The following is a 27937-nucleotide window of genomic DNA, read 5'->3' on the forward strand; positions in this document are numbered from 1 at the left end:
AGGTGTAATACATCTTAAATTTTTAAAGAAGTAAAGCCGTGTTCCCATGGACTCATGTTTTGTTAAAGAACCAGGACTTTTCTGTAGAATGATAATTAAATCCAATGGGGGCGCATGGTAAAACCAACAGGCCAAAAGAGGTCGCGTAGGACTTCCGCGAAGCCACGGTAACTTTACAGGGCCACTCAAAAGTCTAATGGGAAGAGCTTCGCGCTGTAAAATACAGCGACTGCGCTGAAAAACGCTTTGCAAACATCATGGAATATGACTCCAACTCAGCCCAGGTAGAAGTTAAAAAGCAGGCGGGACAGTTCTTTCCAGAAAAGAGAAGTCTCCTTGAAACTGAAAATATACATGTACTCCATGGTAGTAGAATATAACACAATACAAGTTCAAAAAAAGAACATACTATACCTGTCAAGTAGATAAACACATGGTTTTACCGCAAATCAATTATATCCCAAGAAATATAACATTCAAAAAACTATCAAAGTTGATAAAATAGCATTTTAAGACCTCTGTTGTTTGCTTTGCCCTAATCAAATAAACTTGTATGTACGTGCACTAATACCTGAGAAACATGATCCCTTTTGTTGTTGTTTTTGTACCCTGCAAAAACTGAACCAGTTAATTTTCTGACATTTTCAAGATATATTCAGTGACGATAGGGTTTTTTAAAACCATGGAGGATAAAGAAGGAAATGAAAATTATGAATATACCCTTCAAACCTTGGTTGTTATTTTGTCATTTTGCTGACGTATGTTAAGCACACATATCCTTGATGCAACCCACAGGCACAAATTATTATTCTCATTTTAATTTGCTGACATTTTATTAAGTTATTTCTCACGACTTAAATGTCAATTCTTCCGTTTCAATGAAAGTTTACGCACAAATTACACACATGACTGGGAAATGAAAATATTGTTTACAACATGAACGTCCAATACTTTTTTCGTAAGTGAGTTTAAGGGCTTGTTTTTTCCCTTCTCCAAAATAGATTACTTGGGATGTTTGAATAATTGATCATTAGGCTGACAACTGAAGCTTAAACAACCTTTGTAAAATAGGTTTTGCTCCTGCATATTTGTGGAAATAGATTTTCAAAACAGTTCTATTGCGTTTATCTACAAGTCTTTTGTTAGCGTGCAAATCTCTCTTGTATGCTCTTAATTACATCCCCTGTATACTTTGATTATCTAAGTATTTTGTAATGCATGCGTTTCTTGAATTTTATTTTTTTCCAGCGCCTCGGAAAATCTTTGTCATACAATGTAGATTGTAGCGCTTAACAACTTTTAAATGATTATTATTGTTCATTTGGTTTATACCCTTATATGTACACCGATGTGTGTTATGCTCACTATACTAAGTACTAACCCGAGTTCTGTGAACAAAATCACAGACATAATACTCGGGTGGGATTCGAACCAATGACCCACTTCAAGTCTAGAGCAGTGTCTTACCAACTCAGAGCGAGATTGCCTGGTAGCTAGAGGCATTTTGAATCATATAGTATTTTAGCAGCAGGTACTGCAAAATAATTGTAGCCCACACCTTGAAGTGGCCTTCAGGCCTTTTGTGTCTGGCGACTTGCATAAAAGAATAAAAGAAAAAAAGCGATTAGTAGACATAAAAAAATAAAAAAATATTATTTTGTAAAAATTCAAATTAAGTTTCTTAGTCAACATCTCTTTATTCTGATTGTTGTCATTAATCTAGCCGCACAAATTACTAGGGATTGATACTTCTTAAAGGAAAGTAGGCTGAAAATTGATGACCTACTGTCGTAAAACTACGTTGCAGCTCTTAGCATGCTAGCCTTTCTTCAAGGTGGTTCGTGCTTTTAAGGCTATTATGTGCGGTCGTGCACACAGCGCTCTTCACATCCCCCCATCAGGGACTTCCTTGAGAAATAGGCTGATTGTCAACATCATGTTTTGCCGCTTTTAAAATGACATCGCTGCTATATGTAGTTGGATCTGCCAAATTGAAAATAAAAGCAAAATAGCAAGAAACCTGGGCCCAATTTCATGGCTCTGCTTATCGTAAGCACAGAATCGGCACTTACGGAAGCAGAAAATTCTGTGCTTATGGCAAGCATATTTCACGGGTTAGCGGCGAATTTTGGCTTCTGTGCGTAGGTACTCCATGTTGCTAGGCATTCTACGCTTAGTCTAGCACAGAAATTCGGCGCTTGCATGTAAGCGGGGAATCATAAACGTAAGTGCAGAATTTGGCGGTAAGCAGAGCCATGAAATTGGGCCCTGTAGTGTTTGTGATAATAATCCCCAGCTGAAAATGGTCCTAACTCTTAAGAAAAAAAATGTAAAACTTCAGCTTTTTTTAAAGACACTTGACATACCTTTGGTAATTGTCAAATCACAGTATTCTAACTTGGTGTATCCCAACATATGCACAAATAACAAACCTGTGAAAATGTGAGCTCAATTGGTCGTCAAAACTGCAAGAGAATAATAAAAAACTCCTTGTTGCACGATGCCTAATTAAAGGCGTGAAGTATTTTAATATTTTAGTGAGAAATGAGGCCCTAGTGTCCGGGCCTTTAATCATTCTGTTTTCAAAGATGAACTGCAACACGTGCATCTTCATTTGAAAGTGTATTTTTTTTCTTCTTAAAGAAACATCTCCAAAAGAGCCTGAACCCGAGAAAGAGGACGAAAAGAAAGATGCGGAAAAACCAGCAGAGGACGCTGAACCTGCAGAGACAAGAATGGAAGAACCGGCAGCAGCAGGTAAATTAATGTTCTAATCAGATTAATCTAATCAAATCAAAATGGAAATACGTACATCTACTTACTGTGTTAAAAAACTTATAACTGAATGCTGTTAAAGACACTGGACACCTTAGGTAATTGTCAAAGACCAGTCCTCTCACTTGGTGTATCTCAACATATGTTTAAAATAACAAACCTGTGAAAATGTGAGCCCAATTGGTCGTTGAAGTTGCCAGATAATAATGAAAGAAAAAACACCCTTGTCACACGAAGTTGTGTGCTTTTAGATGCTTGATTTTGAGACCTCAAAATCTAATTATGAGGTCTTGCAATCAAATTCGTGGAAAATTACTTCTTTCTTGAAAACTACTTTATACCCAAGAGAGCTGCAGCTAACCTGACCACACCGAAAGGCATGCTAACCTACCGGTGGTGCTTATACGGTATAAATTAATGACATTACAATGCAAATCAATGGTTAGCAAGCAAGACTAGTATTCTCACATGGTGTATCCCATACATATGCATACAAAAACAAATTTTGACTCTATTGGTCTGAAAGTTGAAAGAAACCACACCCTTGCGAAATTTGTGCGCTTTAGGAGAGTCTAAAAAAGAATTCAGGCCTGAAGTCTTTTAATATTTTAGTGACAGATTAACTCTTTCTCATAAACTATGTTACTTCAGAGGGAGCCATTTCTCACAATGTTTTATATTATAACACCTCTTACAAATATTCTGCCTTTTAATAGGTTTAGAGCACGTCACATGATATGTCTTAGTTTTACTAGATGGCAGCCTTGTGATAGTGCATGTTTGCTGTGTGATAGTCCAACGACTATCACACAGCATGCAGTACCCAGCAGTTTTTTTTACGCACCTTGAACCCAATTAGTTGTGCATACCTGAAACGCGCATATGAACGTTAAATACGAAGATGATAAACATCAGTTTGTTTGGGTATTATATATCAAATATTGACTGCTTTAACTCGTGCTATGGTTAAAACTACGACTCACTAAGTGATCTCCGGACCGTTTCATTTTCCCTCGGCTGCGCCTCGGGAAAATGGAACGCTCCGGGGATCACCGCGGTGGTCATAGTTTTAACCGTAGCACTCGAAGCAGTCAATATTTGTATACTATCAATAGCTCTCTATTGCTCGTTATCAAGTAAGTTTTTTATTCTAACATCTATTTCTTTTTATAGTATTTACCAATAGTGTCCAGTGCCTTTAAATGTTTTTTTTAATGTAAATGTACCGGTTTTCTTTGAAACAGAACCAGCCCCAGCCGAGAAACCTGCAGAGGAAGCCCCTGCACCATCTGATCCAGGTAAATATAAATAACTCAATCACATCATTATATATGCTAATTTATGCAAATGTAGTCGAAGCTGACAGAGAATATATGTTAATTTATGCAAATGTAGTCGTAGTTGAAAGAGAGAAAAAAAACATCAGTGAAGAAGATGAATTTATCTGAGTTGAAAGAGCTTCATAAAAAAACAGTTTCATGCAATGATAGAGTGATGTATATACATATTGTATACACATATTGACTGGCAACGAGGTAACTATAGTTTACGTCTATTCCCACGAGGGACTTTGAGTGACCAGAAGAGCGGCCGAGGGAAATAGGCCCCTCTTCTGGTCACTCACAGGCCCGAGGGGGGATAACCGTACACTAGTTACCGAGTTATGCCGGTCAATATGTGTTTTATAACGCAACTCGATCTTAATGTCAAATAAGAACAGAAATGGGAGTTTTGTAGTTGTTGTTCACGGTTAAAGTCAAGAGAGGGCGCTGTTACCGCGGGCACTATTTTCAAAGACTAGTGCCCGCTCTGGTTCGCGCGCGTGATCACTAGCCTATATTAGTTCATCCCACGTGACCTTGTTTCAGCCAACCAGAATTTAGAACAAGCAAGAGGTGTTTTTTAAAAACAATTATACACAGAAACACTCTCAGGTACTAGTTAATTGAAGCCTTTGAGGAAAGCAAAATACAAGAGAAAAACACACGTTTCCTTTTAGGAGATTCTAGACAATTTTACTTTGTGGTTTTTGTTTTGCATATTAAAGGAAACGTTGCCTTGGATCGGTGGAGTTGGTAACCGTTTGTTTTAAAATGCATATGGTTAGAAAGATGTTTTAAAAGTAGAATACAATGATACACACAAATTTGCCTCAAAATTGTGCGGTTTTCCTTTTACTTTGCGAACTAACACGGTCGGCCATTTATGGGAGTCAAAAACAAAAATTTGACTCCCATAAATGGCCGACCGTGTTAGTTGCAAGGTAAAAGTAAAACCACGCAATTTGGAGTGATACTTTTGTGGATCATTATATTCTACTTTTAAAATATCTTTCTAATCATATGCATTTTATAACAATTGGTTATATACGCTTTTCAAAGAGCAACTCGACCGATCCAAGGCAACATTTTCCTTTAAAACGGAACACCCCTGGTGGCAACAATTTATTACATAGGTAACACTTGGAAATGGGACATCATGAGCAAATACATTTATGCCTGTGCAACTAGTGCAAATAGTTCCGTAGACACGACTTTTGATTGCCTAGTGGATTCTTGACTACTGTTTTTTAACGCCTCAGTTAATCGTGCCACCACGACTACTACAAAAACAGTCGGGACTACATGCTTGATGAACCAATTGTGTTGTTCTCGACTAATTACAACAACAACAGTTTACTTCAAAACACAATCGGACATCAGTTACACAATCCTTCACTCCTTTGAGCATGAATTTTACTATTGTGCCTATTGGGAAATAAAAAACAGTCGCGACTTATGTCGAAGTCACAACTATTTGAGACGCGACTAGTCAAGTAGTAAATTTCACTAGTCTAGTCACCCAGGCTTAATATACATCCATGTATACTTCACTTATAGTGCACTTCTTCATAATTCTTTAGAAATTAAAGGAACACGTTGCCTTGGATCGGTCGAGTTGGTCTTTGAAAAGCGTTTTGTGACCGTTTGTTATAGAATGCATATGGTTAGAAAGATGATGTAAAAGTAGAATACAATGATCTACACAAATATGCCTCGAAATTGCGTGGTTTTCTTTTTACCTTGTCCAATAACACGGTCGGCCATTTATGGGGGTCAAAATTTTGACTCCCATAAATGGCCGACGGTGATATTCGCGACGTAAAAAGAAAACCGTGCAATTTTGAGTGATACTTGTGTGGATCATTATATTCTACTTTTAAAACATCTTTCTAACCATATACATTTCATAACAAACGGTTTCAAACGCTTTTTATAGACCAACTCGTCCGATCCAAGGCAACGTGTTCCTTTAGGAAACAGACACCCATGGTCACACTTTCAAACAGTGATGAATTATTCACAGTTTCAGCATGCACTTGCAAAAATAATGTTGACGATGTGGTCTAGCATGTGGAAAATTTGCATTATTTCTATAATGGGTCCATTAGCATTGAAAAGAAATGAGATAGCGTTGAGTTCCAGAGGAAGTTCATTTGCTAAGATGCCCAATGATAGTCGCATGAATAATCTTGCAGACAGTTATGTAAAATGGTATCTTGCTCAGTAACCTATACCTACATGTACTCGGCTAGATGGTAGGCTTGAATTGACTCAGTGAATTTGACTCTTAACCTTGTACTGTCACAACTGTCTCGTTTTCTTTTATCAGACAATAATAATAATAATAATAATAATAATGATTTATTGAATTAATATTGCGCTCTCTCCAGGACCAGCCAGTTTGAGGGCGCATAACAATAAAAATGCCATAATCATCGCATTTTTACTTATACATAAGAAAATTACATCGAAACAGTTTAAGAAAAGTACATCAGTAAAAAATGTAAGCAAAATAGAAATCAAAGCATTACAGGCAAACAAGGTGCATAAACACCATAATGCTATAAAAATTGTCAAAACGATGCAACATAAGGTACAATAAAGCATTTAATAAGTCACAGTCAAATATAAATCATAAAAACCGACAGATACAAAACTCACTGCACTGAATGATTTCGTATAAAGGAAAAGTTTTAAGTTGAGATTTAAAAAGACATTGTGAGTGAAGTTTTTACGAAAATGTGTGGCAAGTTATTCCATAGAAAGGTGCTGCTGAATAAAAAACATGATTTCCTACAGTAGTCAGTATCTGGAGTAAGTGACGAAAGCTGATCCAGTATGCTTAAAACAATGCCACAGACTTTTTGTGCCTATTTAATTTCCCTTCCAAAAAAACACGGATGCATTACAGTAATTACTTCTTGGCTTAGTCTCTATGGTAACCACATCCCAAAAGCCCAAAAGTAATTTTGAATAGAGTGTTTTGCCTCCCAACATCTTTCAGAACCAGATGTTGATGGTCAGTTTTTTAATCGAGGTTCTTAGAGAGGTACTGGGAAAATAATTTGACTAGCAAATCAGCGTCTTACAAAACAAAGTTGGACTGATTTTGAGAATGCATTTCAGCTCAGATAAACTACACTTCACTGATGAATATTCTCTGCATTAAATTTCTTAAAGGCACTGGACACTATTGGCAATTACTCAAAATAATTGTTAACATAAAAACTTACCCGGTAACGAGCAGTGTCCAGTGCCTTTTAATTGAATTAACTACATGCTTTATTTCCCAATTCTTTAATTATGTTCTTATTGCTGTGTTGGTACAACTATGCTGCAGCTCAAATTGCATTAAAAAGGCTTTGCAGTTCAGAAATAAACAAAAACATGCTTTCTGCAGTCATGCTTTTTTGTTATTATGTGCTTCCTGGGGCAAGTCTGTTTCTTATAAACCGAATTTCTGTCATGTTTTCATTGATTTATTCTTTTCTCCTAGGTTGCTGACAGGCTTAATTTGCAGTGAAAAAAACTAATCTGTATAAAATGAAAGCTTCTATATTCACACAAATGAACAATCTATCATGCTGAAAAATACGTCTATATCTCTCATGCTTATTTACTGAGTTCTCAGTTTCGGTCATTGCGTCAACAAACTTATCACCATGGTAACACTTTAGAGAATGCCTCAAGTTTTTATTAGTTTTTAATGTGCCATGATGGCATCCTTGGAACCTGTCTCCGATTTTGTCACAATTATTATAGAATTTAAAGAAAAAAATTCCCTCCGACTGAAAATATTCAAAGTTCAATTATATTTGACCTTCGTCTTGGAAATATTAGTTACGGGAGAATAGGTTGTGTTTCTATTATAGGAAAGCGCAAGGCTGGGTGATTTTGTCTCAAAGTATTTTACATCAAACCTGCGAGAAGAATACTGAATATTTCAAAAGTAGTTTCATTTTGGTGACTGCTGATTACTAAGACGTTGCTTTTGACATCAGCATGATTTAGTTTTTCTAAAAAGAAACTAGATGTTAATTTTTGCATAAGGGATAACGAATATAATTTGGTTATTACCCTAACACCACTGTATTAAGCACTTTATACTCAGTACTTTCCTGAGTTCTGTGGACAAAACCCACAGGAAAGTCGCTAAAATCGTTGTGGAAATTCACAACATAGTACAACAATCAAAATGAAGAATAATTATTTGTTTTCAGGAGATTTTCTTTTTAAACTAGGAGTCCTTTGGCAGACCATTCCCTTGAGTTGCCATTTGTTTCCTATCCAGGGTTTGAGAAGGAAATATATTCTATTCAGATTGAAAACAGTTTTAATAAACTTTTTTTAAAGTTCCCTAAGCTTTTAGGATTTTCTAATCGAAGTGCCCTTTTAAAAATGAAAAAGGCCTTGCCCTCTCAAAGATGAAATTCTAGGCCTGTTTTACAGTCAACTTGTAAGTGTTTATAACCTCAAATCAATACTTAATTCATACAACGGTCGATACCAAAGTTATCACCAGATCAACACTTAATTCATACCAAGTGTTTCCTACTTTCCAATCGATATCCAATCCCTAATTGATACCCCAATCAGCAGAAGATGTAGCCCCCACAACAGTAGAAGCAGACCTACCCCCGCAAACAGAAACATCGCCTCCTGAAACGGCAGTCGCACCCGAAGAACCGAAACAAGAAAGTGCCCCTGACGCCCCAGCAGACTCAATAGAACAATCTGAGCAGATTGATATGCAAACTCAGGAAACTGGGGAGTCGAATCAAATGCAAAAAGATGCAGCGCCTTGTACGCAGGAGCCGGAGACGGGGGAGTGCCAAGAGGGGGAGGTGGATGCAACGGCGACGACGGAACCTAAGGAAGAGGAGGATACTGGGAGGCAAAGCGTCACGGAACCCAAAACGGAAGAAGGTGAAGATGAACGTTAGTCTCTGCATGGAATTACAACCATCGCAAACCTCAACATCAGAATCCATTTACTAAGTGACCAAAACTAAAAGCATCCTTTCATCTTCTTCTCATTGCACGAGTTGGCAATCTCATTTGATCTTATTCTCCATCTTCTTATTTCTCTTCTTCTTGGCATGTCGCATCATCATCAGCTCTCATCACATCTCAACATATTCTTTGTAGCTTTTTAGCTTTTAAACGTTTGCAGTTTGTTTTCAAGAGTGGGTTTTCTTTCTAGCTTGCCGTGGAGTTTTTTTTGCTTGATTGCATGTATTTAATACTGTTTGGTTGCGAACGTTTGATTCATTGTAATAGAATAGACTCTGCTCATCGCATGTGTCAAAAAAGTAGTGAAAGTGGAGTCACACTGCAGCGATAACGGAAACGATAACGATCACAACGCAAAGAGAATGCATTCTTTTGGTTGAATTGCTCCACGCAGAATAGGCACACGCTCACTCAAGCAATAGAATGCGTTCCCTTTGCGTCGTGATCGTTAACGTTTTCGTTATCGCTGCAGTGTGGCTCAGCCTTAATGTAGGCTGTTTAGATACAGCAAACAAGATAACAGTTATAGATGGATACAGAAATATAAATAGTTATGATTTGAAACTTAGCATGGTTGAATGTATTATCGATCAGGTAAGATTTGCGATAACACCATGTTATGATAATTTCTAATTGAGTTGGGGTGGTTCTGAAAAGAATCGTAGGGGACAACCATAGAAATAGAAATGTTTAAGATATGTTTAGGTTGGAACCCAATTTTTATAAAGACATTTAGCAGAAATTTTTGCTTAGTCTTTTTTTAAGAAAAACAGGACCATGACATTTTTGTTCGAAAGCTGAGCAAATTTGAGTGGTAAATCTTTATTTCTTTTTATGGAACTGCTATGCATGGTTTGTGCTTAGTGTGATTAGTTAGACTACAGTATTGATCGATTCAAATCAATCAAAACCTGGCGGGGAATATTGATTGATTTGAAGGAAATTTGAGGGACTTTGCTCACTTTATAAATGTCATTTTTTGAAATGACTACCTCATAAAAAAGTGTCTGAAATGGAACAAAATAGTATGTTTTTACGAAAAAGACAAATATTATTTAAAAAGTAGTAATACAAAAAATACAATGTTTAGCCCCTTCATGCTTGATGTACTTCCTGGGACTCCCAGAGGAAGTGATGTTCACACTCAAAACAATAAACCTTCGAAATTCCCAGGGAACTTGGGGAGTATAATAAATAGTTAAACCCAGGGTCAACCATTTTCCCCCTAAAAATATCAGTTAATGTGAATTGGAGGGGGATTTAGCTCACTCCAGTCAAAATTTGGATTGCATTCACGAGTTTAAAAACTCCTGGGAATATGCAGGGAATTGGTGTGTAGTGTACACTGGTCTAATGGACCATTCTACGGTGGCTCGTTCCTCAAGGTATTCAAAATATCATAAATAAAGAACGATAGATCCCTTTTTATAGTTCAGTCTTCTACACCATGTATGCTGAGGTAACGCTTTAGACCTCTTGCAATACGCGCAGCGTACTCACATGTGCCTATCCTGGGTGTCATTTTGGGTATCAAAATCGTATACAACCATGCATAAAAGAGAGTTGACGCCCAAAATTACGCGCATTATTCGAAGGCGCTTTCTGTACTGTGTAAGAAATCAACAGCCCCCCCTTGCATAATGCGAATTGCAACAGGTATGCTGAGGTCATGCGCACGTTTTTACGCACAGAGAACAGCTATTGTCCAATGATCTGCCTCCTTTTTGAGAGTGTGACGTCATATGCATATGTTTTTTTAGTTATGCAGCACTATAGACCTTATGCATTGACGTCATCCAGCGGCCATCTTAGTGGAAAAATGGTGACGAAACAATTGAAACCCACAGATTTGTACGCGCGGCGCACAGGATTGGCCAATGAACAACCTCCTTTTGACTTAGGTGAGGGCGCCCTACTGAAATGACGTCATGTGCAGCATAAGGTCTATTTGAACAAATGAGCTATTGAAAAAACATTTACATGAAAGAGTATTGTTTTTAATAAACGTAGGGCCTAAATGTGGGAACTTCTGGGAAGTATACAATGAAGAGGTATTTGCTGACATTGTTTATCCTGTTGCTAGGTTTCAACAGTAAACATTGTTGCCATTATTTGGGAATTGATGGAGAAAGTTCATTAATAATAGTGACATGTACTTGGTTTAATTAAGGCATTATTGGAGCGTACACACAAGGGAAATCAATATAGTATGTGAAACATACATATGGCTTATCTGGATGTCACGTTTTTAAGTGGAAATCGTCCACTCTGGCCATGCCAAGTTATTCAGATTCAAAATTTGACATTGAATACCGCACTTTGGAACTGAGGAGTTTTTGTTCATCAAGAACACATGATTTTGCTCGATAAATGTAACTGCTTTGAAGCATAATTTGTTTTTCTATTTGGTACGTTCGTCTTACCTGTAAAAAAAGATTGATTAGTCACAGGTCGAAAGAAATAACTGGAAATCAAAATTACGTTTTTGATGAAAAAAAGAAGACGATAAAAACACAATCTGGTCAAGATGTAGTTTTTTTTCCTCATTAAACGAGCACAGAAAAATACTGAAAACTGTCATGTTAGAATCCCTTTCTACTCTCTTCACAAACAAGTGATGTCATTTCTTTTTCTAAAATATTCTTAATAATATTTTTAGTAGGCTGAAAAAGAAAAACATATTTATCTCTCTCTCTCCATAATGAATTTGTCAAGAAAAATAATATACCCTCCAAATCACTATGTTTGTTTGTCCAAATGCTTATATTAGTTTTGCCTGGGGGAGGGGGGGGAGAGAACTTCTAATAATCAACAGTGTTTCTGCCCACAGTAGGACAGGACAGAATTCATCCCAAAAGCCAATTACACAAACATCATCTCATCATGGGTTTGCAGAATAACAAATCCATTCAAGGTTACTCCATCACAATCCACGGACCAATTTCGTTTTGTCCAGGTTATATTTCATAGAACTGCGGGAATTGGAAATATTGATGAGGGATTCTGTACGCAAAGCAAAATAAATCTTGGAAACACAACTCATGCTTGACTTGCATGACATTGGTTTTTGGACAATGATGCGCTTCTGCTAAGCAAAATTTGTCTGTGTTAAGCTGAATTGTATGCTTAAAAACCACTAGGAAAGTGACATTGATCAAAAGTCACTTATATTTCTGATCCAGCTTTCAACATATTTTCAATTTCGTGAGATGGCTTCCGTACGTTTGGTAATATTGTTAAAGACCAGTATTCTCACTTGATGTATCCCAACATATGCAGAAAATAACAAATCTGTGAAAAAATAGTGGAAAAAAGCCCACCTATGTTATGTTGCATAGAATTGTGTGCTTTCAGATACCTGATCTTAGGTTCAAATTTGTTTGTGAAAAAGAACCTCTTCCTCTAGAACTAAATTACTTTGAAGGGTGTTCTTTCTAACAATGTTTTATAATATCATAGTTCTTTTGGAGCGCTCTTTATAAATGAAAGTAGTTTTTATTGTACTTTTTTTAGTAACTACCAAAAGTATACACTCCCTTTAAAGGTATTAAATAAAGAATCAAAATCATTTCCATCCTGTAGTTTGCAATAAACACACCCTCCAAGCAACTCGTGAAAATGTCATTAAATCTGGCGATTGCAACTTGTTTCAAGCAATTAAATTTTGTGAGGGATTTGTTAAGGTAAGCCGCAATAAGCCTTTTTCCACGAAGGGAATCGAAGTGGGCAGTCAGGTGGCATAGTGTGATATCTTTCGCCTTCCACCCCTGGGACTTGGTTTGAATCCCACCTAGGGCACTATCCGTGGGTTTTCCATTGAAGAATTGTCTTGGGATTGTCACCCACCTGAAACTTCCTTCTTAAAGTGCTTAAAATGACTGTACTTAATAGCCCCCTTGGCTAGTACAGTGGTTAATCTCAGTTTTTCAGAGAGTCCTTTGCTTCACAACCAGAAATAAATGAAACTGCTGAAACTCTAAATAATTTATGAAGATATTTTCTTGACTTTTAGAGTATTGTCCTGGAGAATTTGTTCTGGAATTGAATAATATATTGGGCTTTCAGATTTAAACCAATCAATTCATTGTTTTCATAAGAAGCTCTCCCCAGGATTTTCTCAAAGCTGTGGGGCATTCTGGACTCAAAGTTTGGCCATAGGTCACTGAATTCAAACGGGGTCCTCGGATTGTCAACAAAATATTTTATATTTAAATTGATGGGGAGATGGCCTAAGCTTTCAATCCAAACCGGACTTTCTTCAGAGGCATAAACAAGCACAAACAAAATTATCCATTATAGAATTATAGGAAAGCATAGTCATATATGTTTTTTTTTACCTAGAGGCCGAAATTGTTTGTGTATCAGCCCTTCGCGCGTATTGGCTTACAATATTCATGTAGTGTTTCAAATACGCTAGCGTGTGCGAGGGGAGAGCCCTGATTTGTTACAAATTCTGCATTTGTTTGCAAAAAGATGTGCCGTTGCCTCTAGAATAATCCAGTCCGTGCAATTTTAATAAGAACAGTTGTGCACAAACACACCGATAATTGTGAACTGAATATTACATCATCATCATCATCATCATCATCATAGCCGTCCTCCGGAGGTAGATCCCGGAGATGGCTTCCCAACTAAGAGTCTCCATAGGTCTCTGTTCCTATATTACATAGGCTTCAAATTTTGTCTGCTACAATCGGGACAAGGTTGGCTTTGAGTATGAAAGAGATTTATGAAATTATGCCCAGGCATATGGTATAGTTCAACTTTTATAGTCAGTTGAACAATGCTTTACAAATTCTATTAGACTCCAGTGTATTGTGTCCGCTCAATGAATTTCCTTATGGAACATCATACAGTGATGTATTGTGAAGGTAAGGTCATAGATAATGAATTTCGATAACCAAACAAGGCTCGACTTATTATCGTGGATAATTCCTCTTCTATAGTAAGTCGACCTTTGAAATAAACAACTGAAAATACTAATTATAGAGAAAAACCTGTGCATCTTGCACAATGGAAACTAAGTGGATTTGTAATCAAGTGGGGAGTTGATAAATACATGACGTGGGCCCAATTTCATAGAGCTGCTAAGCAGACAAACTTGCTTAGCATGAAATTTCTTCCTTGATAACAACAGGATTACCAACTGAATTCCATTCTTTGCATATTGCTTGGTACTGGTATTCAGCTGTTTGCTTATCCTGAAAATCACGTGGAAATTCGGTTGGTTATCCTGTTTTTATCAAGGATGACATTTCATGCTAAGCATATTTTTGTGCTTAGCAGCTATATGATGCTAAGCAAATTTTTGTGCTTCGCAGCTCTATGAAATTTGGCCCAGTGCTGTCCAGGTTTATAATATACGCTTTGTCTTGGTTGTCAGTCAGTGTTATAAATCCGGGATTAGCTTGTAGCTTGCAGGGGGACTCGCGCAAATCTGTTTTTCAAACTAAAATAATTTTCAACACACGGGGCCAAAAATCATTTTTTTGAAATTATTTCCCTAATTTCTCAAAACTACAGCACCTCGCCTTGTAATACTTTAAGGGAGCTTTCTATCATCATTCAATTCAATTCAAACAATATTTATTTCCATATCACAGAAAGACCAAAATACAGAAGTGCATGCAGAAAATAGACAATTAGTTAAAGGGACACGTTGCCTTGAATCGGTCGAGTTGGTCTTTGAAAACCGTTTGTAACCGTTTTTTATAAAATGCATATGGGTAGAAAGATGTTGTAAAAGTAGAATACAATGATCCACACAAACATGCCTCGAAATTGCGTGGTTTTCCTTTTACCTCGTCGACTAACACGTCGGCCATTTATGGGGGTTAAAATTTTGACTCCCATAAATGGCCGACCATGTTAGTTCGCACAGTAGAAGGAAAACCACGCAATTGCGAGGCAAACTTGTGTGGATCATTGTATTCTACTTTTAAAACACTTTTCCAACCATATGCATTTTATAAAAAACGGTTACAAACGCTTTTGTTTTGACCAACTCGTCCGATCCAAGACAACGTGTTCCTTTAAGATGCATATAAAAGGGCTATATAATAATCAAGAACTTAAAGAGGAAGTGATATGGGGCAAATCCCAGAAAAGCAGAGCTTGGAGAGGGATGCCTTAAAGGCAGTGGACACTATTGGTAATTACTCAAATAGCATAAAACCTTACTTTGTAACGAGTAATGGGGAGAGGTTGGTAGTATAAAACATTGTAAGAAACGGCTCCCTCTGAAGTAACGTAGTTTTTGAGAAAGAAGTAATTTTCCACAAATTTGATTTCGAGACCTCATATTTAGAATTTGAAGTCTCGAAATCAAGCATCTGAAAGCACACAACTTCGTGTGACTAGGGGTGTTTTTTTTCTTTCATTATTATCTCGCAACTTCGACAACTGATTAAGCTCAAATTTTCACAGGTTTATTATTTTATGCATATGGTTAGATACACCGAGTGAGGAGACTGGTCTTTGACAATTACCAAAAATGTCCGGTGTCTTTAAAGGACATACAAGCGGACAACACCAATACAAAAACCAAACAAAAAGATAAGTTTAATGTAAATCTGTGGACTTTCTGTTTTGTACCCAACCCCTTTAATAGAAATTTCTAAGACTGCTGTTTTCAATTATGACATGTACATCTGTGGATTTGCCAATTTAATTCTGAGTTAATTCAACCAAGATTCTCTCTCCACGACAGAGATTGTTAAGTAACCATGGAAACGAACAGCGTCATTTCAAGACAAGCCTCCCCCTTGAGTCGAAATTTACATCAAGACAGAATTGTTTGAATGTAAAGGAAGTCAGTCTAGCATTCAGTAAAAATAACTATGGATGAATAAAAATTGAGCTATTTATCAGATTTCGGTCAAGTTTTTACAATTTCTTTTTTCCACTAGACATTTGGAGTCGCAAATCTTTTTATGAAAAGCATGCACAAATTGTCTTTGTTATAAAATCTGCCTGAGTTGAATGGAAACTTGAGATGAACAATGACTGCTTCTGTGTGTAAGAATATGCACTTATGTGTAACAATTAAAATGTGTTTTGTTTTCTGATGAGGGGTGGTGGTTTGGAAAGGGAATAGGGAAATAAAAAGCTATTTCATTTTTTTGTTGGGGTCGGGGTGGGGAAAATAAAGTTTCAGGTAAAAAAAGAGTTTTCACAATAAAAACAACAATAGCAACGAACAACATGGTTTCATCATGTTACATTTTTATGCACGTTAAAGCCAGTGGACACTTTCGGTAAACAGTATTGTCCAAGGCCCACACTTCGTGTATCACAACTTATATATAAAATAACAAACCTGTGAAAATTTAGGCTCAATCGGTCATCAGAGTGGGGAGAAAATAACGGGAAAACCCACCCTTGTTTCGCCGTGTCATGACATGTGTTTACTATAAATCCGTAATTCTCGATGTCGAGAATTGATAACTGTTTTAATGTTTTCTCAAAAAGTAAAGCATTTCATGGAATAATATTTCAAGAGAAGTCTTTTACCATTACCTTCTGTAATCCCTGTAAGTTATTTGTAAATCTGTGAACTTTTCTTTTTTTTCTGTTCCGAAAGTGTATAATGGCTTTAATGGATACAAAAACACGGGGTGTGAGGTTAAATAGGAAAGGTCTTTAAAGGAACACGTTGCCTTGGATCGGTCGAGTTGGTCTTTGAAAAGCGTTTGTAACCGTTTTTTATAAAATGCATATGGGTAGAAAGATGTTGTAAAAGTAGAATACAATGATCCACACAAACATGCCTCGAAATTGCACGGTTTTCCTTTTACCTCGTCGACTAACACGGTCGGCCATTTATGGGAGTCAAATTTTTGGAAAAAGGAAAACCACGCAATTTCAAGGCAAACTTGTGTGGATCATTGTATTCTACTTTTAAAACATCTTTCCAACCATATGCATTTTATAAAAAAAGGTTACAAACGCTTTTTATAGACCATCTCGTCCGATCCAAGGCAACGTGTTCCTTTAATACTTCCGTCTCGTTCTCCTTCCATATGATTTATTATGGCCCCTGTTTATAACTTGAAAATCGTAATTAAATTCTGATTGGATCGAAGGCAGTCTGCATGATAAATGTCGACTGTGCAATCTAGTATTACAAAAGTCCGTTGTGGGTGAATTTTATGAATTAATAGTTCGAAATTTAGTCTTGTGTTTTTCTGTATGTCATGGGGATAGAAATGAGGGTAAACAATGGTAAATATTCCATTGAGTTTCATGTATCCTATTCTATGCATGGAAATGTTAGAAGTCTATAAAGTCGCTTGTGTGTTCCTTGCTGGCAAGGATGCATGTGTAGGAAAATGAGTATTAGTAGTTAGCTAATAGCGCGATCATACTCTGGGTGCGATTGATTAACTTCCCTGGGTCGATCCCGGTCTGCCCCCGGTACTATCGAATAGCTTTGACGTCATTCCAGGGGCTCACCCTGGGGCTCACCCATGTCAGCCCAAAGTGCCATGCTTGTGGAGTGGGTCACTTGGAGGCTGGCCCCAGGTGCATGACGTCACTACGAGAGCGGTGAGTGATCGTTCGTTTAACTCTTGTCAGGGGCTCACCCGAATGAGCACCGCGGGGTCAACCCAGGGAAGCTAATCGAACGCACCCATTGATTGCCATACAAGTTTAGTTACTGTTCATGAAAGGCAATGTCCCTACAACCATTAACCCCCTTAACACACCATAAAATTTCAGATGAATTGTTAAACCTTTAGGCTTTTTGATAATATTTTGTTTGACTATTGGAATGCCTTTGGGAAGATTTGTAAGCTGAAGGCCAATATCAGGGATCAATTTTATAAATGTTAAGTCGGAAATAGGGATTAGGGAGTTTGTCTGTTGGCAAAAAAAAAATTGTTATAGCTGGGAACTAGTCACACTATATACATAACATTGTATTTTGGCTGGTAACCTGTTCTGCTAAGCATGATTTGTCCGTGCTTAGCAATGTTTTGGGCTTGATGAAATCTGGCCACGCAGGGCTCAGTTTCATAAAGCTGCTACGTAAAGCTGAAAATATTAGTGGATAAATGTGTCTGCTTATGTAGCAGCCACAGCCGGAAAAAACGGGCGATCAAACCCCTTTTTTTTCCCGATTAGTGCCCTGGGTTCTTTTACATGTGTTACACAACACATGGGACCAACAGCTTTACGTCCCATTCAAAGGATGAAGCAATGGTTAAGTGTCTTGCTTAAGGACACAAGTGTCACGGCTGGGGATTCGAACCCACACTCTGCTGATCAGAAACACCAGAGTTTGAATTCGGTGCTCTTTAACCGCTCGGCCATGACACTTCCACAAGATGCGGGTGTTATTTTTTTTCCCGATAAGTGCCCTGGGTTCTTTTACATGTGTTACACAACACATGAGACCAACAGCTTTACGTCCCATTCAAAGGACGAAGCAATGGTTAAGTGTCTTGCTTAAGGACACAAGTGTCACGGCTTGGGATTCAAACCCACACTCTGCTGATCAGAAACACCAGAGTTTGAATTCGGTGCTCTTTAACCGCTCGGCCATGACACTTCCACAAGATGCGGGTGTTATTTTTTTTCCCGATAAGTGCCCTGGGTTCTTTTACATGTGTTACACAACACATGAGACCAACAGCTTTACGTCCCATTCAAAGGACGAAGCAATGGTTAAGTGTCTTGCTTAAGGACACAAGTGTCACGGCTGGGGATTCGAACCCACACTCTGCTGATCAGAAACACCAGAGTTTGAATTCGGTGCTCTTTAACCGCTCGGCCATGACACTTCCACAAGATGCGGGTGTTGTTTTGGCAGCTTAGTGATAGTATCCCAAGTTTAGCGGACAAATATGGCAAAGCCTCCTTAGACTGAGAACTCAATCCACCTAGATCAGTGAATGAACAGCAGGTCTGTCTTCAATCCTTCTTAAATAGTTTGAAACCTTTAAGAAGTCAAAACTACACATGTTTGTTTAGGTTTTTCCATCATCCTACATTTTTTCTGGTTTTCTGTAATTTCATCCTTTTTAATACATGTCATTATAACATTAAAACATCTGGGCCCAATTTCATAGAGCTGCTTAGCACACAAATTTGCTTAGCATGAAATTTCAGCCTCAACAAAAACAGGATTACCAACCATAATTCCCAAATGTTTTTCAGTATGAGCAAACAACAGCTGAATACCAGTAACAAGCACTTTGCAACAAATGGAAATTTGGTTGGTTATCCTGTTTTTATCAAGGAAGAATTTTCATGCTAAGCAAATTTTTGTGGGAATTGGGCCCAGTTGTCAACAAATGGTTCACAGTGTGAAACAAGATCTTGGCCCAATTTCATAGAGCTGCTTAAGCACAAAAAGTAGCTAAGCGCGCACAAACTATGCTTAACAAAATTAAGTTACCAGCTAAACTACCATGTCATGTGTACAATTTGTGGCTGATATCCTGCTCATTTCTGCTCACTTCAGACAAGTTTTAAGCATTTTTTCTGCTTAAGCAGCTCTCTAAAATCAGGCCCAGGTATTACAATTACATACACAACCTTAGCGTATGTTGCCCCCAGCAAGCAGCGCCCTCGCTGAGGTCAATGAAGACATCTCATAGAGCTGCGCGCATGCACAGTTCCATTGTTTAACCTCATTCATGGCGACCAATGCAAGGGGTTTACTAGTGAAAAATCAATAACTGGTACCCTGTTCTTTTCTTTGTATTACAGACGCAGATAAGCCATCGGAGCCAGCCGAGGACAACACACAGGGAGAGGCGGGCGGAGACGGAGGGGAGGGGGGTGTTGAATAAAGAACATGACTCAACTAAGGCTGTGTCCGAAATGTCGACTTCGGCTCAACTCTGGCTAGATCAGTGCATCTGCAAGTGTTGAAGAATAGGCAGTCACACGCGATCTGGCCGTAGCTGTAGCCGGAGTCCCCGTTTCGGTCACGGTCTTATAAGGACCTACACACTATGTAATGACATATAGATCTATTTTTTGTATATAATGAGAGGGGCCATAATATCTGACCTTGTTTTGTATATTTCCAGTACAAGAAAAAAAACAAGATTAAATCTTCTAGTTATTTTAGGCATGGCTCTATATTTCACAATAGCTCAGTCTTTAATGGCACTGGACACCTTTGGTAATAGTCAAAGACCAGTCTTCTCACCTGGTGCATCCCAAAATCTGCATAAAATAACAACTGTGGAAATTTGAATTCAATTGGTCGTTGAAATTGCGAGAAAATAATGAAAGCAAAAAAAAATTTGTGTCTCAAAAGTTTTGGGCTCTTCAGATGCTTGAATTTGAGACCTCAGCTGCGGTGTCGAATTCAATTCCAATAATTTAGTGAGAAATTACTTCTTTCTCAAAAACTACGTTACTTCAGAGGGAGCTGTTTCTCACAATGTTTTATACTATCAACAGCTCCCCATTGCTCGTTACCAAGTAAGTTTTTATGCTATCAATTATTTTACCAATGGTGTCCAGTGTCTTTAATATGGATTGAACGAGCGTTGGATTGCAATTGTATTGTCTCTGTCTTCTGAATTACAAGAATGTAAAAGTCAAACAAAATCTTAAAGTCTTCTATGGTAAAAACTTCTGAATCGATTAGAATTGTGGAATTATTCATCAATTTACTGATCGGCACGCCAAGTGTTGTGAATTAAACCGAACAATTTGTAACAATCACACAAATATTAAGGATTTGTTGTTCAAAAAATAAGTAAATAAATTGAAATTATATGAGACAATCAAATGAATGAGTTTACAAAGTTCAACTAATAACTTGTAGAATGTTAACTCCAAATCCTTAAAATAAATTAATACACAATGCAATCTGGATATTTTGATATACCGCGATAATTTCAAGTTGGATTTAAGTGTTTCTCAATCAAGGAGAAAATAATTCTGCAAGTTGGGGAAGAAATCAGGAAAGTAATCAGGAAATAAATATCTAGCAAAGGTAGGATCTCTCAAACGGAAGATACAAATAAGATTATGTTTAGAGTATATAAATACATGTCTTTGGGCTATTTTACATCAGTATTTGGAGCAGTCAACAAATGCATTACATGGCAAAATGTATTCAACTCAAAACATGAATGAGTGGTCACGAAGCTCAATTTTCGATCAGCTACTAATAAATCATCTACCAAAACTTTAATGCAATATATGTATTTTGTAGCAGGCAGTTGAAGTCAATGACTGTGTAACACCATGCAATTATCATGAACTGCACGTTTACCAATTCAACCACTTGAAAGTAAAAAAAGGAACCTAGGCCGTGTCCGAAATGACGACTTCGGCTACAGCTACGTCTAGATCAGCGCGTTTACCAGTGTTGAAGAATAGGCAGACGCGGGCGATCTAGCCGTAGCTGTAGCCGAAGTCGCCGTTTCGGACACGGCCTTATAAACACAACTTGCATCATTTTAGGCTACAATAAGCCAATAAACTTGAAAGTATACTCATTGCACACAATAGCAATTTAAGAGTAATGCACGTTTCATGACACTGTGGCCTGTTACCTAGTTCTGTTAAGCAGGATTTGTCTGTGCTTAGCAGATTTGCGTGTGATCAGGTTTTTGAAACGGGCCCACAACAGAATAGATGCTGAAGACATTTGCAAAAGAAATAAGAATCTTATCAATAGTCATAAGAAGGCCATGCAGGCCCAACTTCATAAAAGGTGTTAAACAGATTCGCCAAGAAAAAAAAGTGCAGGGAGTCAGTCATAAACTATATACATTGAACAGTAGATTGGCTGGTGACCCGTCCTGCTAAGTGATTTTTGGTTTGTGTTTATAACAGATTTATGAAACTGAAACAAAAGTGCCAAATATTTTTATGGAGCTGTCACATGTGAATGGTGCTTAGCAAGTGTTTGGCTAAGCACAATGTAGCAGAGAGCCATTCTTAAACAATATACACCACATGGTATTTGGATCGCTGGTAACCTGTTTCTGCTAAGCAATGTTTTTCTGTGCTTAGCAATGTGTTGTTGTGAATAACTTCATAAAATGGAACCCTGGGCCCAAAAGCGCCAAGTTAGTTCCTTAAGCAGTTGACCAAACAAAACATCAGTTGAAGTCATGTGACTATACCCGCCCATCTAATTTGTGCTTAGTGTACAGAAAATATTGCGTTGCAACTCTATGCTAAGCAGAAATGAGTAGGATACCAATCACAAATGGCACATGTGACATGGTAGTTATGGTAAGCATTATTTTGTTGTGCTTAGCATCTTTTTGTGCTTGAGCAGCTCTATGAAATTGGGATACAGGTCTAAATCTCATTGCTGCCTCAGGACATGGTGCCATTACTTCATACATAGGGAAAAGGCTATTACTAGAGCAGGGTATAAGACATGTTAAGGAGAAAAAGTGCACTTAAACTTGTAGAATGTAGAATGTTAATAACAGAATATATATTATCAACAGATTATAGGACATTTAAGGGTGGCTTATAAAATAGAGTTAACCTGGTAGTGTTTCTTACAGTATTGAGTTATCTTCGTTTACATCATCATTTCATTTCATTTAGTGATAGGTAACAATGCAATTGCTAACATTACTTTGTAAGCCGGAATTGTCAGGGCACTTTTAATATGATTTTTGGGGTTGAACAAAGAATTGACTACCAACGACCTCCGATTACCGTGCCGGCGCTCTACCAACTGCGCTATCTAGCCCTATGTTGGTGGTGTCCCTATTTTGTCAATATCTTTGTTCGGGGGTGTTCATTTTAAAATTTACTCAGTCAGTTTCCCTGGTGGTTTCTATTTGATACTTTTCAAATATGGAAAAAGGCACAATAGAGAGTAGCATAACCAGTACACAGAATGTTACTTTTCCCTATTTCATCTCTTGTGAATGAAAATAGTAAAGGTAAGGTGACCATTTTATTCACTTCACTTGGATAACTTGTGGAACTTTACAGTCGATGCTGAGTGCCTTTAGCCTAGCAGTGCCCTGAGCATGTACATGTTTAAGGGTCAGGCATTTTAAAGTTGCAAACTAGCTTTTTTAATTGCAAAAAAAAAAACCTCCAGAAACAATTACTGCAATCAAGGCTAACACAAGTTAAAAGCTGACGCCCAAAACTTTTTTGGAGTCACATCTTCAACTTTGACAAATCATGGTTGGTTGTATCCAATACAAATGTGTTTTAAATACGGCAAATTTAATCAGCATTACCAATTCCTGATCAGTTTTTAAAATAGGGCCGATGTATTTGGCCCTGGCAATGCTAAGGGTAAACAGCACTATTCAAGTAGTAGCACTATTCAATAATTGAAACCTAGTTTCAAAGAAGTAGATGTAGCTTAATTAAATTACTATTAGTTGAAATGTTTTCAAAATATATTTGAAAATTACCATTGATGATGAATTATGCCTTTGAGTGAAAAATGTAGCAACTTTATGAGTACAAGTTTAAATCAACGTGACCATGGACATATCTCTTTCATGTTAGAAATTATTGACAAACATTGTCATTAAGACACTGTTCCCACTGGATCCACGATCGGGATCCCGCAACAAGATTAGTTGCAGGCGTGAAATCGCGGTCGCGTTCCCACTTGAGTATGATCGCGCATGGATCCCCCTCTTTTGGAATGGAAGTGGGTTTAAAAGAACACTGTTTTGCTAGCAAATTGCTGGGTCTGATTTCCCTTTGCATTCCCACTAGCCTCTTGATAGTCCATTAATCCACAAGGGCGATCAGATCCCGCTTTAATCCTGCTCCCGAGGATGATCAAAATTGCACGATCAGATCCTGAACGCCCTCGCGTTCCCACTGGAGCTTATTTCTCTTAGATCGCCCTTTGATCGCCCTTTGATCGCCCTTTCGGGGTCTTGACCGCCCTTTGCTTGAATTGCAAGATCAATGCGTGGTCCAGTGGGAACGGGTTCTATGTAACTCTGCCTGATCTTAAATTTTAAAACGGGCTGCAGACAAATTATACCTCAAAGAAATTGCCAAACTGTCCACGAGTGGCACTTGATTTGGCCATCTGCCTTGCTGAGTAAAACATTATCAAAAAACTGTTTCTTAATCATTGCATTTTATCAAAGCCTCAACTCAGAAGTGAATTTAAAAGCCTTTGTGTCATATTTGATAATCATGTCACTGTAGAAGAAAAAGTATATATTAAACGTAAGTATTTTTTCATGCACTAACTATTCTAAGATATAGTTATTATAAGAAGTTTACAGTTATTAATATTATATGCATTTAACCAGAACAATCTCTCAGTTATTGACATGTTTATTATAATAGTTAAATTATTTCAAATGTTTGTAAATTTTCTAAAAATTAATGTGTGTGCTAATTGTAAACACTTCTTTTATTTAGTTTTCCCAACCAGTTTGATTTCTCTAAAATTAGATTCCCAAACAATAAGAACATTTGATATTTTTAGTTTGCATACGATGTCAACATTGTACCTTTATCATTCGTTTCACCATTTTGTCATGTACCCTGTATGTCAAAGTTATCATGACTTCTTATTCATTATGTAAGTGAGGGACCAGTCTATTCTCCAATTTCACATTGCTGTTGCTAGAAAGCAAGGCACTTTGTGAGTATGACTCTGTTACAACCCCAGATAAAGTTTGAAGGCAGTGGACACTATTGGTAATTACTCAAGATAATTAGTAGCACAAAACCTTACTTGGTAACGAGTAATGGGGAGAGGTTGATAGTATAAAACATTGTGAGAAACGGCTCCCTCTGAAGTGACGTAGTTTCGAGAAAAGTAATTTTCCACGAATTTGATTTCGAGACCTCGGATTTAGAATTTGAGGTCTCGAAATCAAGCATCTGAAAGCACACAACTCCGTGTGACAAGGGTGTTTTTTTCTTTCATTCTCCCAACTTTGATGACCGATTGAGCTTAAATTTTCACAGGTTTGTTCTTTTATGCATAATGTTGAGATACAGCAAGTGAGAAGACTGATCTTTGACAAATACCAATAGTGTCCAGTGTCTTTAAAAGCATCAATTACTCACATTTTAGTTTAGTTATTTGGGCTAAAATTGAAAACAAAACGCTTTTTATATTAATTTTTGGTTTTTACCGATACACACCGATGTGTGTAAAAAGCACACGCTTTTTTGTGGCAGCGGCCACTATCACAAAAACATTGTATAAGTATCATTACAATGAATTTATTTCATAAATTATGAATCTGTTAATTGGCCTACCACAAAGTGCCTACCACAGTTTCTGCCTCTGTTGAGTAAAAAAATGCAATTGTGGGGGACTACAACAAGCTGGTGGCCCAACGATGAAGGTCCTATAAGCTGGGCCCAATTTCATAGAGCTGCTCAAGCATAAAATTTCGCTTAAGCAAAAAAAACCTTGCTTAGTAAAATCAGATTACCGGCCAAGACTCCATTCAATTGTTATGCTAAGTAAACAACAGCTAAATACCAGTCACAAGCAATGTATATGGCATTGAATTTTGGCCAGTAACATGTGTAACATAAGCAAGCTATCATCGTGCTTAAGCAATTTCTTTGCTTAAGCAGCTCTATGAAATTGGCCACTGGTGATGCATGCACTTCAACCATTCTATTATGTAGTACATAGCTTCGTTAAGAACAATTTTCATTTAGCATAAACATTCATCAGAATTCTCATCCCAAGGCAAGAGACAGACAAGGTTCATAACCACAAGACAAAACACAACAATTGAATCGGTTATTGTCCACCACTGAGACTTCTAAAAATAAATATTTTCAGACAGACACTTGAAGTCAATTATACTATAATAATGAACAGGTATTTCATGTAAACTGTTCAGGGCCCAATTTCATAGAGCTGCTAAGCACAACACTTTGCTTAGCATGAAATTTATTCCTTGATATAAACAGGATTACCAACCAAATTTCCATTTGTTGCATATTGCTTGTTACTTGTATTCAGCTGTTGTTTGCTTAATATCCTGAAATCACGTGGAAATAATCCTGTTTTTACCAAGGAAGAAATTTCATGCTAAGCAAACTTTTGTGCTTAGCAGCTCTATGAAATTGGGCCCAGAGCGTAACACTTTGTCATGTGCCTGGACGAAAAATCACAACGAAATAATAACTATAGCAACGACCTGACATAAACCAAAAGAACTTGACAAATGGTTCAGTCAAGAAAAGTGTAAGGAGAATGACAGCAAACTTTTCTAGGACAGAAAAGTTACACAAAGAGCACAGTACTATTTGCATTGTTGTGAGGCTATTGCAAATTTGTCATCAAATGAAACAAAGATCCACTGCTCTGAGTTTGGACATTCTTACCTTCTCTCTAAATGTAAAAGAGTGAAAAACACCACTCTTTACTTTTCGAGTTGTCCCTCATATGGCTCTTCAAAAAGAGTGGTGGTTATTTCACTCTTTTAGAGGGGTTTCACTCCAGGACAGAGTGAAAAATCACTCAAAAAGATGCAAACTTCAATCTAAAAGAGTGGAAGACCACTCGAAAAAGAGTTGTCCCTCATATGGCTCTTCAAAGGGTGCCTTTTCACTCTTGTACATTAAGAGAGTTTTCTTTGCTGTTATTGTAATCCTACATTTTTTTTTGGAATGTATATGAATTCCCCTGTTTTATGTTGGTATGTCTTTTTATTGTGTTAAGAACAACTTCAAGAATGGTACATCTCATTATGGGTGATTTCTAAGTTGAACCATCCTGGGATAGGGAAGTGATATATTTCAAGCATGGTTAGTATTATTTTGTAGACTCGGATTCTGAAGGAGCCTATAGGGAGTTTTCATGTGATTGATTTCAACTTATCTTGGTCTGATTTCATGGCACTTCTCACGATAAGCGAACGTTTTATGTTAACTTTTAGAGTACTAGGGACTTGTATACACCGAAGTCTGAAAAGTATACATGTACACAAGTATGTTGTGCGGTGCATTCCTTCCCATGGTCATTTTAAAACAGTTAGCTTTGTGAAGTTGAGGCAAATACATCACAAATACATTGTTTGTGCTTTCTGTTATAGGGCTTCAAAAAGTATGGAGCTGAAACAGAAGTAGACTTATTGACAAGTCGTTGTATGTTTGTCATGGTGCATGCTCTCACGCGATTTTACTGCTCTCGCAATATTGCTGGCTCGTGATAACTGCCCCATTTATTAAAGGGTGCGGTAGTCGGGATAGCAGAAGTCGTGGGCAGAGCAGCAGTGCGCGAGAGTATAGTTGCGAGAGAGCCGTTACTGGTGCGAAACAATTTGTTACGACTTGTAGTTGTAGTCTTTAAACAGAAGCCAAAGCTAAATCTGGTTTCAAAAAAGGGCAAGCTTAGACTTTTTGGCCCTAGACTTTGAAAGTAAGTACACAATGAAATAGTAAGATGTGCCATCAAATCAGGCCCAGGAAAATAAGTAATTTGTTTTTTAATGAGAGTGTAAATATATATTATTATTAGTTTCTCCGATTAATCTCAAGTCCGTCCGAGACTCATTCTGCTCTTCTCTTGTACAGTTTGTGTGTGTGATTTACGACAAAATGTGAATAAATAAGCACTAAATATTCAAATCGTGTAAGAGCGTTTTCTTCATATTATTACAACTTATATGCGGGGCTTTTTAAAAATAGCAGTCCTGTATTAGTCTCTATGTTAGGCTTACATTGTTTCGAGATGATAATGGAAGAAAAAACACCCTTGTCATATGAAGTTGTGTGCTTTCAGATTTGTGGAAAATTACTTCTTTCTCGAAAACTACGTTACTTCAGAGGGAGACATTTCTCACAATGCTTTATACTATTAACAGCTCCCCATTATTCGTTACCAAATAAGGTTTTATGCGAGTAATTCTTTTGAG

The 27937-nt window shown here is 37.4% G+C and overlaps 1 protein-coding gene across 2 annotated transcripts in view; it reads left to right on the forward strand.

Annotated features, from left to right (window-relative positions):
- Nucleotides 1-27644, forward strand: part of LOC139952187 (uncharacterized) — a 37396-nt gene extending 9752 nt beyond the window's left edge. The window contains exons 2-5 of one of the 2 annotated variants that reach the window (XM_071951223.1): nucleotides 2644-2757; nucleotides 4020-4073; nucleotides 8694-9023; nucleotides 19827-27644. In XM_071951223.1, the coding sequence (XP_071807324.1) occupies nucleotides 2644-2757; nucleotides 4020-4073; nucleotides 8694-9023; nucleotides 19827-19909 (581 nt within the window). In that variant the 3' untranslated portion in view covers nucleotides 19910-27644. The remainder of the gene's footprint in view (nucleotides 1-2643; nucleotides 2758-4019; nucleotides 4074-8693; nucleotides 9024-19826) is intronic. The other variant, XM_071951224.1, reaches the window with a different exon arrangement.
- Nucleotides 27645-27937: the final 293 nt, after the last annotated feature.

The sequence above is a fragment of the Asterias amurensis genome, chromosome 20 (genome assembly GCF_032118995.1).
Source record: "Asterias amurensis chromosome 20, ASM3211899v1".
NCBI lineage: Eukaryota > Metazoa > Echinodermata > Asteroidea > Forcipulatida > Asteriidae > Asterias > Asterias amurensis.